Genomic DNA, 19392 nt, shown 5'->3' with positions numbered 1-19392 from the left:
GTAAGTCAACAGTTATTATTACCTGTAATTTGGTTTACACTTGGTTGGTTTTTTAGATAAGCATCCTCTCATATTGATGGATTCTGTTCTTATTTTAATAATTCAGAATCTATATATTTACTTATTTGAAAGTGCTACAGCTACATGGCTAATGATATTTTCTTTAGTTTCTGTGGCTTTCTTCATTTAAATAAGTACCTAACTAAAGAGGTAAATTAACATATGAGTTTTGGACAGAATCAAGGACAAAGATTCCCCTGAATTTCAGGCACATTTTGAAGAGTGCTTTAATTTCTACTTTTTGAGCATGGGAAAATGTATTCCAAAGTTTGGGTTTATCTCTTGCATAAAACATGTCCCCAAAGGGCGCACTTCCTCATTTGTAAAAGAGACAATTAAATATCTAGGTGCTACCAGTGGTAGCAAATGTGATTGAACAGGGCATTAGTGCATATAAACACTAGTAGACTGATGGTTATGATATGATAAGGAATAGAGCCCAAGCCCAAGATGAATATTGTATAGGTCATTTGGTGAAGGAATTGCTCCTGCCCCTTATGTTTTAACACTCAAATAAATTCTGCAGTATGTTAATGCTAATGTTAATTATAATATCCTGCAAAAAGGTGAAAGTTACCAGCCAGAGTTTGCTCAATTACAAGTGTATTTCCTTATAGCGCATCTACCAATATACCAGTATAAACATACACTTTCCTAAGAAAGAGATATGTGCCCTCAGCATAAGGATATAAGTAGAACAAAAGTTCTCAGCAAAATTAAAACAAAGAATAATTCCAGATTCTCTGAAATAAATACTGTTGATTGGGAGAACATTAATATCCATTTTTAAGCAAAACAGATTTTCAGGCTTACTTAGGCATAACCACTAATTATGTATTAAGTCTAGAAGCACCTATTTTAAATTATATGAAAAAACAGGTTGTTTCCTAAATCTAATTCAACATCTTTCCAGTCATAATAACAATAGATTCACCGTAAATGTTATCAGATAATCAATTTGGTGTGGTGGTTAAAGCACCAGGCTAGAAATTGGGAGACTGTGAGTTCTAATCCTACCTTAGGTGCAAAGACATCTGGGCAACTTTGGGTCAGTCATTCTTTCTCAGCAGTATGAAAGAGGCAATGGCAAACCACTTACGAAACTTTGCCAAGAAAACTGCAGGAAGTTGTCCAGCACAATCATCACCAGTTGAGACTGAATTGAAAGCAGACTATGTCTGAGTGAGAGAGAGTGTGAATGTGTGGGTGTATATGTATTCCAATCAATTCAAATGCTAATGTAGAATGTAGTGTATTTTCTTCACAATTTGATTATAAACAAATGTTTTAGAAAGAACCAAGACTGTGTCATTATGACTTTTACATAAGCTCTTCCACCTATAAAATACCTACCATATTTTTCAAAGTATAAGACGCACCAAGATTTTGAAGAGGTAAATTTAAAAAAACGTTTTTGCACTCTGCAGACCTCCAAAACCCTCTGCATGCCTCAATTTTTGTGAAAAACAGAGCATGCAGAGAGTTTGAGAGGCCTGCAAAGTGCTCCTGGGGATTGTTTCCCACCAAACGAGCAAAAAATAGCATGTTTTTCATGAAATGGCCCCATTTTTTGCCAAAAAAGGGCATTTTTGCCAAAAAAAGGGCATTTTTGCACAAAAAAAAAGAGCTTTAGGAGGCTTGTAGAGTGCTCCTGGGGGCTGGAGGGGGGAGAAAGAGCAAAAAATGGCCTGGTTTTTGCTTTCCCCAGCCTCCAGGAGCACTTTGCAGGCCTCCCAAACCCTCTGCACATCCCTTTTGGTGAAGGGGCAAGCTTTCAGGAGGCCAAAATGCTGTATTCAGTGTATAAGATGCACCCAGATTTCCATTCTCTTTTGGGGGGAAAAGGGTGCGTCTTATACTCCAAAAAATACGGTAATGCTTCTGAGAATGAATAATTCTAACAAAATTGTTCTGAAAGCTCGTGATTAAAAGTGAATAGACAATAAAAGCTGTCAATCCTAGAAACTATCTTTTTGGAATGAAAGGCGTTCTTTGTCCAAGCTGTGCGATTTACAAGAGACTTAAATGTGCTGTAATTTTCCGGAACATAGAAAAGTGCACTCAAAAATTAAAGCATATCACATAATTCTGTCTTGAAATGAAACCATTCTTCCTCAAATTTTTTTCTGGGGCACTTTAAAGATGATCTCAGGGGCACCCAAGGAGAAAAGTTCAAACTTCTAAGAGTGAACAACTATCCAGTGGAGAAGAATTTCAGCAGCCTGCCTCATCAAGTACTGACAAATGGAATGTGAGAACTGTTCCTTAGATGAAAAGAGACAGACAGAACAATTCAACTAATGGGATCACATTGAGCTAATGGGATCACTCTGACTTGCCTAGCTTCTGTAGGCATATGTCAAACTGCTAATGTTATTTTAAGGTCATTTCTTTTATTTGTATATTCACTGTCAGTCGGCCATGACTGGCTTGGAGAATTTTGCGGCAGTTAAAACACATCCACATACTTTTAAAAGATGTAAGGCATAAAGCAAACTCCCTTAAACACATGTTGCTGAAAAGAATAGCACTGACATGCATACTGGAGCCAAGTCCTTTATTACATTCTCAGCTAACTTTTCTAGCATAAGTTTCTTTGATGACTATTTAAGTGTGAAGTTCAATACATGTACCGTGAAGATGCTACCAAAAAACCCTTTAACCTTCCCTCAACACACAACACTAGTAGTGTTGCAGCATGTTCTGAAGTGAAACAGTGTGTAAATATAACCCAGTTTTGTGGAACAAATTCATTACTGGGCACTGCATAATACTGTGGCCAGAATAGAGCCTGCATGTTGTCTTGTTGGCCTGGAACTCCCAGAGTGCTAATAACTGAAGGTCTGAGTTCAGTGCAGGTTAAAAAAAAGGCCCATGGAATAGCAATCCTTCAGAGATTAGGGACGCCCTGTTCCTGTTAGCCTTCATTAAGGCATTAAAGACCCAGTTGTCCTCCCAGGTGTTTGCTCTGTTTGATTAGTCATGTTCTGCTGGTAATGTTGTTTGATGTTGTCCCTTATAGTTTGGATTGTGTTTGTGGTCTCGATTGTTAGGGTTTTGTTAAAACTGTGTTTCTCAACCTTGGCAACTTTAAGATGCATGGATTTCAAATCCCAGGCTTCCCCAGCTGGCATGGTTGGTTAGGGAATTCTGGGAGTTGAAATCTACACATCTTAAAGGTTGAGAAATACTACTGTCCTTGTTTTAATCTTTGCATACTGTCCAGAGTAGTTTTAGGAATTTATAAATTGTCTTTAAAAACCCTCTTTTTCCAGAATGCTATATCTATTGATTCCCACCCATTTCGGATGTTATTTGGGATTACAGTATATAAACCAAGAAAGTAAATATATGGAAGTATGATGCCAACGGGTTCTGGAAAAACTGTTAGAATTTCCCATTTATGTTATCATTTTGATTTTCAGAAAGCACAACCTACCAAACAGCTTGCATGCCTGCTGTTCTAACCACCAATTTAAGAACAACAGATTCATAATTTAATGTTTCATAATCCATGTCTGCCAGTATTCATTACATTAATACGATGTATTTTAGTAGTTCTCAGGTGAAACATATCCAACTGATTTCAGGGGAAATAAAATCATACCTTTAATTTGTTTGGGAGTTATCAGTTTTGCTGAAACAAAACTTCCAATGATGAGAAAGTCAGATTGGGATAGAAGCCCCAATGATTCTTACATGAAATAAAATGCCAGAAATGATCTTGCTCATGCTATGTCCAGGAAGGGATTGCAGATTAGTTTCTCCCCAATATTTATTTGAAATTAGTGGTCTCAATAATGCAATTTCCCCTCAGATCTCTTTTCTTTGGATAGGAAAATTTAAAAAAAACAATCTATTGGGATTAAGATTGCACCACATTGGATTGCTGTCCAATGATATCCAGTACTGAAAGAAACAAATAGGCCTCTTTTCCTGATTAGATAGCAATTTAAAAAACAACAAAATATGTTTTATATTTCAGTTAAGATTCACAATGTGAGGTAATTTTAATCCTTTTGCTTCTCTAAGGAATTAAACTTCTATAATAAATATATATTCGGAGCTTAGTTCAGAAACAACAATACCACATATGATAAAAAACTTACTGGATAAGCTAATTTAGCTGAACAAATTAGCATGAAATTTGCATGTAAATCTTCGAAAATATTTCTGCTAGTTCTTTAATTGTACTATTACCACATTTCTTCCCATTATTAAAATATAGAAACCAAAAACTTTCAAATACTTAAAAAATTATAAAATTATACATCTAGCTAAAGTTGTTAAAGTTGCATGTTTTTGTATGTGTGGTGGTGGGGCAACTTTAGAGAAGTTATTCAGTAATAACTTAGGGTCAGAGAACTGCACCCTGGAAACCTAAAGATCAGATGAACTTCTATTATCTATAACATCATTAGTTTTAATACCAGTATAGATTAGCTTTTGTGATACTATTGTTACCTTCTGCCTTGTAACAGTGGGCATACTATTGTGATTCCACACTGGCCTCCTTCTAAACCCTGCTTTTCTTTTTTACTATTATACTCTCAAAGAATTGCTGAAGAATTTAAAGCAGCTTTTTCTGAAGCAACATAAAACCAATATGAACAAATCTGAGTTTCTTTCAATTTCACAATCTGTTAGCAACAGATTCCTCATTTACAGCAATGTAGAAACTAACATAGTGAATAATCTTGCTTTGGGGTGGGTGGGCAATAGAATTCACAGAATGATCATAAGCCTTGTAACAAGATAAGAAATGACACAAATTTCACATCAGTTAAAGACTTCAAGTAAAAGTGTCATTCAAGAGTTATAGTTGATAAAAGCATCTTCAACTGAGCATAGAAAGTTTTCATATTGAATGGCCCTTGTTGGAATGAACAAACCACCCATTAGCATATCTTATGTTGCTTATATTCCTGCTTCCATTTTCATAGAGCCAAGGTGGCGCAGTGGTTAAATGCAGCACTGCAGGCTACTGCTAGATCAGCAGGTCAGCGGTTTCAAATCTCACCGGCTCAGGGTTGACTCAGCCTTCCATCCTTCCGAGGTGGGTAAAATGAGGACCCAGATTGTTGGGGGCAATATGCTGACTCTCTGTAAACCGCTTAGAGAGGCCTGAAAGGCCTATGAGCGGTATATAAGTCCACTGCTATTGCTATACATTTATTTACACAAGCATGGCCTTTGTGAAGTCATGCAAATCCTTTGGAGATGCTATGTATTGGCCCTTGTACATCCTCTCTCAGCTCTGACCAGAAGATAAGTGTGATGCCTGGGCAATTGAGGAAAGAAGCTTGGATGGCAAGATGACTGATTTAAAAATGAAATGCAATCCTCTGCAAATGTGCCTAAGGACTTTCAATATTCACAATCACATTTCACAGCCATGTGGGCAATCTTATTTCGGCCAATGAATGGTCTTGATCTTTGAGCATAAGGTTGGGGGCTATACCTCCAGAATATACGACCATGGGCAGGTAAAAAAATCAGTGGGAACAGAAGCAACTTCGTTACTTCGGTTAGCTTCTCTATTGGGTTTTGTAGTGGGAAACTGGCAGTGAATGTTGAAAATCTCTCCCCTCCCTTCTCTGTTGCAGGCAGGTAAGTGGCTACTGCAGAGTAGAGGATGGACTTAGGGAATATATGAGGAACCCTAGTACAGTGGTTAGAATGCAGTATTGCATGCAAACACTGTCTGCAGTTTGGAGTTCAATCCTGAGATGTTTCAGATTGATTCAGCTTTCCATCTTTCAGAGATCAGTAAAATGGGGACCCAGATTGTTAGGGGCAAAAACATTGTAAACTTCCCAGAGTGTGCTTCCCAGGGGTAGTACCTAAATCTAAGTGCTATTGCTATTGCTATCCTGATGAATGGCTGGCGCCATTGACTTTCTCCTTGAAAACTTCTCTCAAGGAAAGACTTTGGGAAGTCGCAAGGAGTGCTGGCAGTCATTCCCATTAATTTGTGGGAAGCCTGTCAGGGAATGTTGAAAATGAGAATTACATACTGACAGTAGCGGTATGGTGGCGGTGCTGAGCAGACTCAGTGCAAAGATGATGAAATGGCAAAACAAAAACAAAAAAAACCCCCTAGGAGTAATGAGTACCAGAACTATCTGTAAGATAGTTCATTGAGATATCTTTGTTGACAAAGTTTTGTTTTGTGATTCAGCATTTTGCCCAATTGAAGACTGCAAAATATTATATGGGAGCTTTAGTAAAAAAATTATTTTTATGTATTTAGTGTTCTGACCCCCCCCCCCCTCCTCTGGCCTGCGAATCACCCAGACACAGGATTGGCTGTTTGCCACTTTTTAATCACGGAGTTATCGACTCCTTGGCTGAAGGCCCAGACAAGACTCACATGCAAGAATAGTTGGCAGCAACCCAAAATCCAACAGGCACAGATACAAGACAGACAGAGTTTTCCAATACTGTTTCAAACGGTGGTGTCCTGCAAATGACCCCTCCCAACTTCTCCACTTATATACTCTCTTGGGAGGGGCCAGGCCACAACCACCTGGGCTTAATCGTCTCTACCTCCGGAGCTGCTGCTTCCGTTTCTCCACCCTTCTTAGTCTTGCGTCAGGGACAAACTGCCTTGAATCCTCCCCACTGCTCCATCCATCAGGCGCCTCCTGGTGGCCAACCAGCCTCTCTGGTCCCTGCTCTGAGTCTGAACCCTGCCCAGGGTCCTCCACATCTTCCCTGGCAGACTCATATGGTTCCTCACTATCCAAGTCCATCAGCAGCTCAACCAAATCCTGCTGGGCCACAACAATTTAGTATTTTCTCCTTTTTGTTAAGTTAAAAATTTATTAAGTAGTCACTTTTGGAGATGTTCTGGGAGTCACACACAAGGCTTTGGCAAGTTCTGGGTAGTTTTGGAACCTCAGGTTTGCCTACATTTTTTTATGTCCTGAGATAGACATGAATATTCTCTGATCAATATCCTTGGGGTATTCTAATGTTCTAAGAAAAGATAGATGCAGTTCAGACTTTTAGACTTGGCATTTCTATTGGGAAAAATCAAGCCACTAGAATGGTTAGTGGCCATGAAATATGATAAAAATCTAATTAAATGAATAAAAGGGAATGAATCTGGGATATAACTTGATGATGCGGAGCAGTGCCCAGGTGATAAGCTTTGGGGATGCTGCTTTGAATTATTTGATGGAGGAGACAGAGTGTACTAGATAATAGGAATGGAATTGGAATATCGAGAACTTGTAGGTTTCTATGAAGGCACTAAGAAAACCTTACTTAAAGGTGGGTAAGATTTTACAATGTACAAACAAATAGTCAAACTGAGAAATTTCAAAGTCAATACACCTCCTCTAGTGATAAGGGCTCCTGGGTAGAAATATTCATGCCAAACCGCTGAGGAAATCAGTTTTTAAAAAAATAAAATCCCACATAGTATAAAATTATACATACAGTAGAATAAAATATCTCTCTCTCTCTCTCTCTCTCCTCTCTCTCTCTCTCTCATCCCTCTCTCTCTCTCGCTCTCTCTCTCTGTAAAACTGATGGCAATGTTATATTAACTGGATATCTAACTACTGATATCTCTATCAAAATATTCAATTTCAATGACATATAGTATCACAAGTGATTACTTATTTGGAGAAATGTGTATACAACTAAAAATTAATTCTTATCCAAAATGGGATATTTGATCCATCTGTTGAATGACTAAACTGAAAACATATCTTACTGATATGCAGGGGCAGACATGTCGGAAGTTCAAAAAAGTCAAGATAGTGGCTATATGAGATTATTTTTGTATGCTTGGCATGTGATGCATTTAAAAAAGTGGCAGAGTTTCAATCTTGACATAGATTCCAAACTGATCTTTTGTCAGCAGGTGTATCCCGCTGATGCACCTGCTTATTGGTGTCTCCAGATGCTTTGGATCACAATCCCATGACTTGATTTGTTGGATAGCATTGAAAAAAACCTGAAATCTCACTGCAGATGGAAAAGATCAAGTTATCCCCTGACACTAACTATTTACGCCTACTCAGACATAAGACTCATTGAATTCATAGTGAACTACTCCTAGGTAAAGGTTCACCTCACACGTCGTTCCAGACTCTAGGGAGAGGTACTCATCTCCATTTCAAAGCCGAAGAGCCAGTCTTGTCCAAAGACATCTCCATGGTCAGGTGGCCAGCATGACTAAATGCCAAAGGCGCACGGAATTACCTTCCCTCCAAAGGTGATCCTATTTTTCTACTTGCATTTTACATGCTTTCAAACTGCTAGGTTGGCAGAAGCTGGACAAGTAGTGGGAGCTCACTCCGTTATGCAGCGTTAGGATTCGAACCGCCGAACTGTCAACCTTTCTGATCAACAAGCTCAGCGTCTTAGCCACTGAGCCACCGTGTCCCCTATTAATGCCTATTCAGACATAAGACTCATTTACTTCATCGTAAACTACTCCTAGGAAAGTGCAATTACTATTGTTACTTTTTTTCTGCTTAAATACTATGATACTGTTAACAAGTTAATAATTAAGAATAGTGGAAAACTGCTAGAAGAACAGCTTAATAAAGCCAATAACAGATTCATAGGCATAACATAGTCATGCAGATATTGGAAATTCAGGGACTTATTGGAAAAGAAGATGGAAAGACTGTAGAGATTCTCAGTCACCCAGGTCATGGTTGTCCATGAAAAAGCACCTTTGGAACAAAGATGGAAAGAGGGGCTTTATAACACCTCCAATGATTATTCATTCTGAATATGTCTTCCCCCACATCTAGCATACTTCAGGAAGCTGAACTCTGAGATTTTGGAGTCCAGCTGTTGAAGAGGAATAAAAAAAAAAGCTATTGAAACTGTTGGGAGGCATTTGGAAGAGAAAATCTATGGACCACGGAAAGGGTTGTCCCTCTTCCTGCTGATTCTCCTCGGCAAGTCACTTCCAATCTCTGCAGTAACAATTACAAGGGAAACACAGACTTGGGACCCCATGTTCTTTTTGGAATTTCTATGTCTAACCTAACCAATACAAAAACAAACACTGAAAAGCCTGTTGTAATAAAAACACTTGTCTTCAGAGGTCACGAGTCAAGTAAGCTTTCAATTTTTCTGTCCCTTTTTGTAACCATACAATAGCTTGCATCTTAGTTTAATGTGCATTTTGCATGCCATATACCTAATCTAGAATTTAGTGCATGCAATGTTAGTAAATGAATAGAATAACTGACTGTTGAGATCTTCCCAGTCTTTTTCAAACATGATCGGAAACGTCCTAAGATTAAACTACATAAAAAGGGCATTGTGAACACTGTTTTTTAAAATACATCGTATTAAGATATAATTTAACACTTAGCACTACCTTATTTTTTCTTCGCACCATTTCAGTTGTGCTGTATCAAGTTGCACTAGGTTACATTCTTTCATATTAACAGAATGAGACATATCACATTGTGTCCCACAGTAGAGAGTTGTTAACAAAGACCTCCTCTTAATGGGAAAGGAGAAAAGATTATTCCTTCCCAGTGTTTAGCCTCCCACCTTGTATAAGTGTGAAGGGTCTTTGTGGAACATTCTAAAGAATAAAATGAGACTGTCAAGTCCAAACACCATTTCTACTGTATATAATACTTTTTCTTTAATCTATGTATGCTTGTGCAGTAAATAATTTTCATCCTTATTCTACAAAGTGATCTCCAAAATGGTATGAAGATAGACACACATACAGATAGAGTAAAGAGAACAGTACTAAATAGCCATATTGACACATTCATTCAGTGTAAGCAAATTTTCTAGTTTGTATGACCCCATCCCTTTGCTGAATAGCCACGCAGTTAGACTTCTATATAGCTCCATGGTGCTTCTGTAAACTCTCCAAGCACTTTACAAATTTCAGCATGTTGCCCCCAACAATATGGTCCACATTTTACCGACCTTGGAACACTGGAAGGCTGAGTGAACTTTGAGCCGATGAGGATTGAACTCCTGGCTGGGGGAAGAGTTAGCCTGCAGTACTGCATTCTAACCACTGTGCCATCATGGCTACTAAAGACAAGGATGGGGATGTTCCCTATTGGGGAGCATCTCAAGGTTTAGCCTTCAGGGTTTTGACTACTTTAGCAGCTATTGTTTCCAGGCCAGGGATGGAGTTGCAATAATCCTGCATGAGAGTTTGCAGCTATGACATATTTGACTCCACAGATGACTGGTATAAATTGGGCTGTGGAGACAAATTAGGGAAACTGTTGATAGGATCTGAAAAGACTCAGGAATTCATAGCTTTCTTAGTAATCATAGGCATGTCCCAGTTTTGACCTAGGCTTCCTGATACAGTAAAAAGCACATGCTTAGTCCCCAAAACCCTCTTTTTATTTCAAGGTTGTGAATTATCTTCATTCACAGCCCGTAATGAGTCTCAAATAGTTGTAAAGAGTCCTACAGTAGGCTGCCAAAGCCTTTCAAGATAAGGGCTGATAAGCACCCACCTTTATCTTCCTTGAAATGCTGCCAAACACTTAATTGGCAATTAGCTTAGTAAGGCCACATGGAGCAAAGAATCAAAATGGAGCTTCAGAAGGTAAACTGAGCAGCATGAACCAAGTTGTTTCCTGCAAAGGCTCATGTGCTTTTGCTCCTCCTTTATGTCCTGTGGGAGGGGCCAACCACCTGCAAGCCTTACTCCCAAGTTGTCCCTTCTGTCTAACTGTTCTTGGCTTCTAGCAGCTCTACATGTGCATGCACTGGGAACGGGGTAGCCTGTTCCTTTGCTTCGCTGCTGTCTGACTCTGGAGGCTCCGGAGGCAGCACATAACTCCTAGATGGCCCTGCCCCCGCTCTGCCTCTGACCCAGAGCCCTCGTCCAGCCTTCCCCAGACTCCCAGGACTGGCCCATGTTCCTCCCCAACCTCCTTGCTGTCCGACTCTGCTACCAGCTTCTGCCGGCTGCTGGCGGACCACAGTACTCATGTAGGTGACTACAAGATGATCATTTTCTCTGAGTAAAGGGTATGCAATTTGGATATGGAAGACATTATCATCAGTTCTTTGCTATAGTTAGATCCCTTCAATAGCTCAATGCATATTTAGCTTCTGTTAGAATGTCGATTTCCAGACTACGAACTACCCAGAGTACTGTGAATGAGAATAGATTAAACTTTGTAGTAAAATAGGTTTAGTCTGGCAAGATTCTGTCTATAGGGTGAGAGCAAATAAGGGGTTTAGGGGTTTCGTTTTATTTATATGCCGCCCTATTCCCAGCGGGACTCAGGGCGGCTCACAAACCCAAGGGGGAAGGGAAACACAAAAACTACAAATACAAGCATTTAAAATAACCAACAGACACACAAATCGAGAGGGGAAGGGAACTCATCAACCACAGGCCTGCCGACACAGCCAGGTTTTAACGGCTTTTCGGAAGGCCTGGAGAGAGTGATGGGTCCGAATCTCTTCAGGGAGTTCATTCCAGAGGGAACTGAATTTGGCTAGATTGTTCTATGTTGTTCTTGCAGGAATAGCAACTTGTTTATTTCTTTCCCAAGAAATAGTAGTAAAGCATGGTATTTTTCTTAAACCATCATTTTGAAAATTAAGTAATCTGTGAATAGATATTTTCTGGGCATGTATCAAAAGATGTAATGAAAAAGGGCATAGTCCAGGGAATTGGCTGGTAAATTAAGTGAGCAACTTGCTGAGACTTGTGCATGTGGTCATTTCAATGGCTAAATCATTTTTAAAGTCCAGACTGTTATGATAATGTTCAAAAGTAGCTCAAACAGACATCTCCCTAATTCACTGGACTATAGGAAGCAGGGGAAAGTACAGCCCAAATCAGATTTTATTCTTACAGCCAATCTTAAAAGTAGTTTTAGCCTTCCTATGAAATTAACTACATGGGTGGACTATCTAGTTGGGGACTGACTTTAACCAACAGAAGAGTGCAGTCTTTGAAAGAAGAAGGACACATACAAAGCCCCTATTTTCAACTTGTTAAAGGACTGATATGTTAAAACAATGAATTATTAAATCATTGTTTAAAGCAAAGCTGCCCTGATTTGTCACATGCACACAGAACAGCTCCAAAGCAATTGCATGAGCCTTGCAAAAGACATGGCTGCTTTAATAATCCAAAAGAGAGGGCTTCTTACATTCTCCTGTGCATTACAAAACACCTCTCTCAAAGGTTTTGTATTATTTTAGATAAAAAGAATAACCCCACATTCTATGGGATTAATCATTCTTTTTTTTTTAAAGCCTACAATATATATTATTTTTGCAATATTTTATGATTTTGTTGGTTTCATTTTTGTTCCCTTTGACAGGAAGACGGATTATAATTTACCTGTCTATCCAGTTTTTATTATTTGCATTAATCATTGCCAAGAAATACAGCAGTTAGAAAATTAGAATATTTAACTGGCAATATATAGTTTATGGCAGTTATGCAAAGTATTTTTTTAGGAATAGTTCTCCATTATTGAATCAGGATAATAAAATCTTTTCATGATTAATACTAAACAGAATGCATTCATTAAGACTCAATTTTCACAGAATTTGGGTAGCCCCTCTTTTGCACTGTTTTATACTACTACTTTTCTTCTTACACAAAAGAGATTGTATTAATTTTTTTAGAAGTCCTATTTTTTAAAAAAATTAAATTTAAATTTAGAATTACATATTCTGGCTTTCCTGTCATAAATTGTCAAAATGTTCTTGATGATAGCAAGTTTAATTTGGTCAGTGGACAGACACGAGCAAAGAATATATCTGATTTGTATATTTAAAGCTTGATGTATATCCTATGCTTTAACTAGAATTTGGCAAAGTCTACCATAAAAATTTAAGTGATTCTGCTCTAAATCATTATTCTAACAGAAACAGAAACAGCATTTTGTTAAGAGTTGAATGGGTACCTAATCTATTATCCACAATGCCAGTGAAGTACTGCCTTTCTGAAATGATGATGAGAATTTAAAGGACAGTTCACAGGACCCGGCTGCATGAGTATTGTACATATCCCACATTTCTTTCAAAATTATGCTTAGAGTTCCTAAGGAAGGTAGTAATGGCATTCTATCTCTGGCAGCTGCTCCAGAATAATTCCTGCTGTTGCCAAATTGTGCTGAAAACCTGTCCCATACACCTTCACATTATGTGCAAATAGAGCTCAAAGATAGAGCTTAAGGATGTCACATACAGAAAGGCCAAGACTTGTTATTTATGTCCCAAAGTCTAGCACATGGAATCATGGGCTTATATTACAGGGAGGCAAATTCCAGTTGAGTCATGGAAAAGGTTCATTACAATAAGAGCAGCTCAACATTAGAATGACTTGGAAGAGGCATTTTTCCAAACATTAAAATCACAATTACCTTTTACAGCTTCTTATCGGTAGTTCATTTTCTGATTTCGGGTTTCCATTTTCCATTCTATTATCTCATACATATCTTCTTTGTTTCATCCTTTCTCATTTTTACAATATATACACCTATATACAATATTTCCATCTCTATTGTTTTCTAAGTATATGCCATCTCTTTTCATTGTGTTTGCAATGTGTTCCTTATGCATTGATTTTACATCTCTTTTTGAGCCAGTTATACCACCTGTTCCATAGCTTGTAGTACTCTGTTTCCTCTATAATTTGTATACCAATATTGAGCAGAGAATTGGACCAAGTGACTTAAATCGATGATGTTTTGATTCTTAACATACCAAACATTTAAAAAAGCACTTTCTGAAATCTATGAATAGATTTAAGTTAGAAGAAAGAATAGTTATGGTTATGGTTTATGTCTATGTCCATTGCCTGTAAACCAACATATTAATTGATGCTCTTGCAAACAATTTGTAATCAAGGCAAGTTGCCATCTCTTTGGAAGCTTTCTTTAATTGTTATAGATTTGAAGCAATGCCTTTTGATGGTAAATTAAAATGTTAGCTGTTGTTATTATATTGCATTTTGACTTATTGTCAATAAAATCTCCGCCATATCCCAGAAAAATAGACCAATTGGAATTTGAATTGGAATGGATAACAAGCCCGACATGTATGTATGTGTGTGTGTGTGTGTGTGTGTGTGTGTGTGTATGTATGTATGTATGTATGTAGCTAAAAGCTAATATTCATGAAACTCACTTTTGATTTAACTAACTATTTTGTCAAAGGCAAGCTATATATTCGCAATGTAACTGTGGGGATAAAACGTCAGTGGTTCTTTATATATTTTCAAAAAGTTTTCTAGGTAAGAAAATGAAATATTTTTTCTTTCTCATTTTGTTCTTAAACAGCAGGCATAAGCTGAGAAAATTTGAAAACTGAAAAGGGGAAGATATTTGAGTCTGCTATATCGTATGTTAAGTAACAGCCCTGATGCTGACTGACTTTGGCAACCTGCAATCTAAGATCTGCAAACCAGAGGTCCCCCAAAATTAACCTCCAGTCCAAGAATTATGTTACATCAGAAATGCTTCCTGTTCTTTGGCACTTTGTTCACTGGCATTTGGAATACAATAGGCTTGAAAAGTGCCATCCATATAGATTTGAAGATACAGCTTTGTCAGCTGAAATGATATTAAAAAGAAATATGGATGTGGACTGGAATTCTGGAATATTAATTCATTTTTGTTGCATATTTGTAATCTTTAGGAATAATATTGCATTATTTTTCCACATTTACAATTGTACTGTAACTGCCCAGAGTCGCTTTGGATAGTGAGATGGGCTGCATATAAATTTAATAAAATTATATATATATAAGAAATGGCATTACCTGTAATAAATACGAAGAGTCTGCAGTTCTCTTCTAGATTTTTAGACTGATGATAGCAGCTTCTCTCTCTTGTTGCATAACAAGCAATTTTTCCTATGAAAGAGCAGAAATAGAACAAGAAGGTGTATTTTAAACATGGAAAAAAGTACCATTTTACAACAGATGGCACTATGTTTATTTATTTATTTATTTATTTATTAAATCGATTTATAGACCGCCCAATCCCGGAGGACTCCGGGCAGAGTGTTTCATTTCAGGCAGCATAGAGAATAGAAAATCTTAGAGATTTTCTGATAAATAAATGTAACTTTAGTATAGTGGAATCATAGGTAATTGTGCATTGGGAGTCAAATGTAAAAAGTTATGTTATACATGTCCCAAATCCATTAGTAATCAACCATGTACCCCTAAGGAACCGGTGAATAGGATATCACATAACAAATCTTTCTCACTGATTCTGTTCAACAATCTAGAGGCTGTGCATAGTCAAAGTCTTTGTATACATTGCTACTAGCCACTCAGAAACTCTAGCTATTCCAGAATAATTTGTTTCCATTATTCTTTTGTATAACTTAAGCAGTTATATAAGATCTCAGAAGAATTGAAAATATATAATCAGTCACAAGAAATGAGTGCAGTATGTAATTAGGTATTGGACCAGGACATATTGAAATTGCATTCTTAGCCATGGATATGAATTGGGACTAGTCATTCATAAAGTTGCTGCAGTACAGATAAATTAAAGGAGTTCCACCCCCAACCCCCGCTTCCACCTGCCCCATATATTGCCTTGGGCTCTTGGAGCAACACATGAGGCAAATCTAGTAAATAAACAAACAAAAGTGCATGATATTCTATAACAGGATATAGAAAGTTAGAAAAGCAACACATATTGAACAGAAATCCATGTATTGTAGATTCAAATTTTTGTAGAATTTTCTAACCCGTCTAAGGTGGAGAGGAAGGTGGGCAGGGTAGGAGTTCCATAAGATTGGTGTTATTCCACCAGTTCTTACTGGTTCTAATCAGTAGCGGCAGCTGGTGGAGGCTCCAGCCACTCACCCCGATGTAATGCGCAACCTTCTGTGCGCTCACATTTGTGAACTGGTAGTGAAGGTAAGTGAATCCCACCCAGGGGTGGTTCCTGCTAGTTCTAACCTCTTCTATAGAAGAGGTTCCACAAATCTACGTACCATTTAGAACAGGTTCCAGCTCCCTCCCCAGCCCATCAGCACATCATCAAGGTGAAAAACAAGAGGAGGAATTCTGGGAGTTGAAGTCCACAAGTCTTAAAGCTGTCAAGTTTGAACACCCCTGGGTTTTTTTTGCCAAAGGGTTAGGGGTCTTGAAACTTGACAGCTTTAAGACTTGTATGCTTCAAATGCCAGAGTTTCTGAGCCAACATTTGGTTGCTAAGCAAGAGCGTTGTTAAGTGAGTTTCATCACATTTTACAAGTTGGCCCAGTTACTTGGCCAGCAAGCCACTCCCATCCAATCACATGGCCAGCAAGCCACTCCCACATAGTAGGCCACACCTACAGAAGAGGTTCTAAAAAAAGTTTGAAACCCATCACTGATCCCACCACTTGATCCTATCGTATGCAACCCTCCACAAAATAAATAAACTGGACAAATGGATCAGGTCCCTGAGAAAAAGCTTAATTTACAGTTAAACACAAATGTGGAAAAACAAACCTTCAAGTATCTGGCACTGAAATTACATAGCCTTTAAAGCCATCTTCAGGAGATTTCAGACACCAATGAATAGTGAAGGTTTAAAATCAATATAAGATCTCTGACAAAATAATCAACTTTATCAATATCAAGGGAGTTTCATTTTGTGGTTGCTTGAAGTTTTCAAAGGTAGCTGGTACCTACAGTATAACTTCTAATAAGCTGCTAGACTCTATCTGGAACAGTATAATAATATTATGAAAAAACATATTACAGCCAAAGCATTTGATTCTTTCTCCCTTTAGCATGGTCATCTTGTCCTAGTCCTCAGATTTATTTACAATACAGAATATATTTAGGTACGTGTGATTAAATACAGGTATAAGTAGGTTGGGAATTGGAGTATGTATGTGTAAGAAAATATTCACTCTAAATCAAACCTGGGTATTTTATGGACCCTAAGTCACATCCATCCATCCCTTTGGGCTGTCCCTGTCCAGCCCATATGAGGTCAATCAGAATTAGAAATCAAATGTAACAGTGGTGGTTTCAAAAATTTCTGGAACCTCTTCTGTAGGTGTGGCCTGCTTTCCGGGTCCACTGGTAGGACCTCTTCTAACCGGTTCAGTAGATTTGACAAACCGGTTCTACGAATAGGTGCGAACTGGTAGGAACCCACCTCTGAAATGTAAATAAGTGTATGCCATGCATGCAATACAACTGCATTATTTTATTTTGGAGGTGACTGCTATTTTTTTTAAAAAAATGCATAGGTATGTGAGTGTGGGCCTATGCACCTTCACAGCCCTATTGGCTTGGTCCTCCACAACAGTCCTGGTTTCTCATGTGGCCCTTTAGGAAAATTAATTGGCCACCTCAGCTCTAAATGTACTGGCACCAACTTGCTATCACAAGTTCCTTTATTGATGAGTTTCGGTGATACAATTCTTCCAGAGTTCTAACAGGCAATCTTGATTCCTGGCATTCAGCAGTTAAAATTCTGCTCATATGCTGAGCCGTTTAAAGTTTGAACCTGAAGCTGCTTTTAGACTCGTAAACCAAACATACAAAACATGAAAATGTTAACCAACCCAAACTATTTTCGTAATTATACTGTACGTTGCTAAATAACCTTCTTAAATATTGGGGAAAGCATGCCTGAATCAAAGTGGGTGGGTTGTTCCAAGAGGCCATAATTAACCATCCCTGATAATTTTCAGTGTACTGTGAAGTGCCAGTGAAAGCTAGACTGGGAGAAATGTTTGTGGCAGACACTCCCACTCAACAAGAGATTACCAGCAAGATTCTTTAGAGAGGTATCACACCTGATACCCTTTTAGGATAAAGGTCAGGAGACATAAATTCTGACCCTCTTTTAGTTTACAGTATACACTTACTGACCTGGCAATACTTCAGAAGAATAGTTCCCAGATTACAGCAACAGAAGAGAGAAAAGAATTGGGGTAAATTGATTGAAGCATAACAATACAGAAGGGGGGGGGGGAATCCTAAACTTGCTGTAATCTTTTCAACATAGGAGTGAAGCATTGAGTGAAACAGAAAAAGCAAGAAACTTTCCAATCTAGGAGATAGGCGCATGATATTAGTAAGAGAAGTCTAGATCATATTAAAGCAGTCAAGCTTCTTACAACTGCAGGATAAATATGCTGAATTAGGGAATATAGAGAAAATTAGATATTAGTAAACAAGACAGACTAGAACGCTTCTCTTTTACATTTTCAAGGAGAATTTGATTTAATTCATTTTTGTGAGAGTATTACTTTCCCTTGAATTGGTGAAACTTAAGATACAAATTCTTCTTAGTTGTTGTCTGGGCAACTAAGAGAGATTCAAGGAAACTATAGTGGAATTTATCAGAGAATAATTTCTGAATAATCTATATGTAAAAATATAGACATCTGAAAGAAATTTCAACACCAGTTTGACTTAAGAGGTTTTAGAATTGGAATTACAGCTTTCTATGGCCTGACAAAAATGCTACACATGCAGTTATTTTCTTATGTATCCGTATAAATATATTAGCAGTATAGGATCCTTATTTAGTTTAAAAGGTAGATAAAATAAATAGTCTGGGTAGGGATCTTTACAAGGTCTCAGTTCAGACACACAAGCAATAACCACTACAAAGAATTTTTCCATCTTCCGCAAAGCTAAAATATAAACATGTCACCCACTGTTTTTAAGGGAAGAACTATATTACGTTTACATTTCTCTCAACCTTACAGTATACAAAAGATATACATTTTTTCAGTATTCAAAAGCAGCAATAATCTTACCCTACATAATAAATATGTAATATATATCTTAATTATCTAATAGCAATAACTGTGAAAATAATAACTTCAACCAATATAACAGTGAGAAAAGGAGATGATGCTATAAAAAGACAAGTACATTAGGTTAGGTATTATAAATGAAATATATATTATTGTTATATAATATAAAAAGGCAGAAACAGAGCAAATATATGATGAACTATATTCAGCAAGTTACGGCAACATTTATTTACAGATAACAGATTATGTACAAGTATTAATGAGAATCATTTAATTCTTCAGGTAGGTAAGATTACCTACTGTACATCCATGATTCCCGTAGTCATATCTATCTAAGCATGCAGCAGGTTTCCTCATCACAGAAAAGTTTTGTATCATCTTCATAGCTTCCATAACCCTGTCAGTGTTATCATCATAAAATAGCTTCTATAATCCTGTCAGTGTATCATCATAAAAATAGGTCAGGGTGCCTTTATATACTTTTTACTTCGGTCAAATACATGACCAAGTTAACCCAATTAGCAACATTAAATTTATTGCCCTGATTCAGGGCCAGCTTAGGCATTGGTATAGGGCTACAAAACTGAGTGGATGCCAACT

General features: G+C 37.6%; 1 protein-coding gene across 1 annotated transcript in view; it reads right to left on the bottom strand.

Moving 5' to 3' along the window:
* The window catches only part of MIPOL1 (mirror-image polydactyly 1), a 150408-nt gene that overhangs the window by 45625 nt on the left and 85391 nt on the right, over positions 1-19392 (bottom strand). Inside the window, 2 exon segments of the mRNA XM_032232614.1 lie at positions 14822-14863; positions 14865-14914. Coding sequence (XP_032088505.1) covers positions 14822-14863; positions 14865-14914 — 92 coding nt within the window.

This window comes from Thamnophis elegans, chromosome 1, assembly GCF_009769535.1.
Source record: "Thamnophis elegans isolate rThaEle1 chromosome 1, rThaEle1.pri, whole genome shotgun sequence".
Taxonomy (NCBI): domain Eukaryota; kingdom Metazoa; phylum Chordata; class Lepidosauria; order Squamata; family Colubridae; genus Thamnophis; species Thamnophis elegans.
Note: the sequence above shows the minus strand (reverse complement) of the source record. Positions and strands in the feature narration are given on the sequence as shown.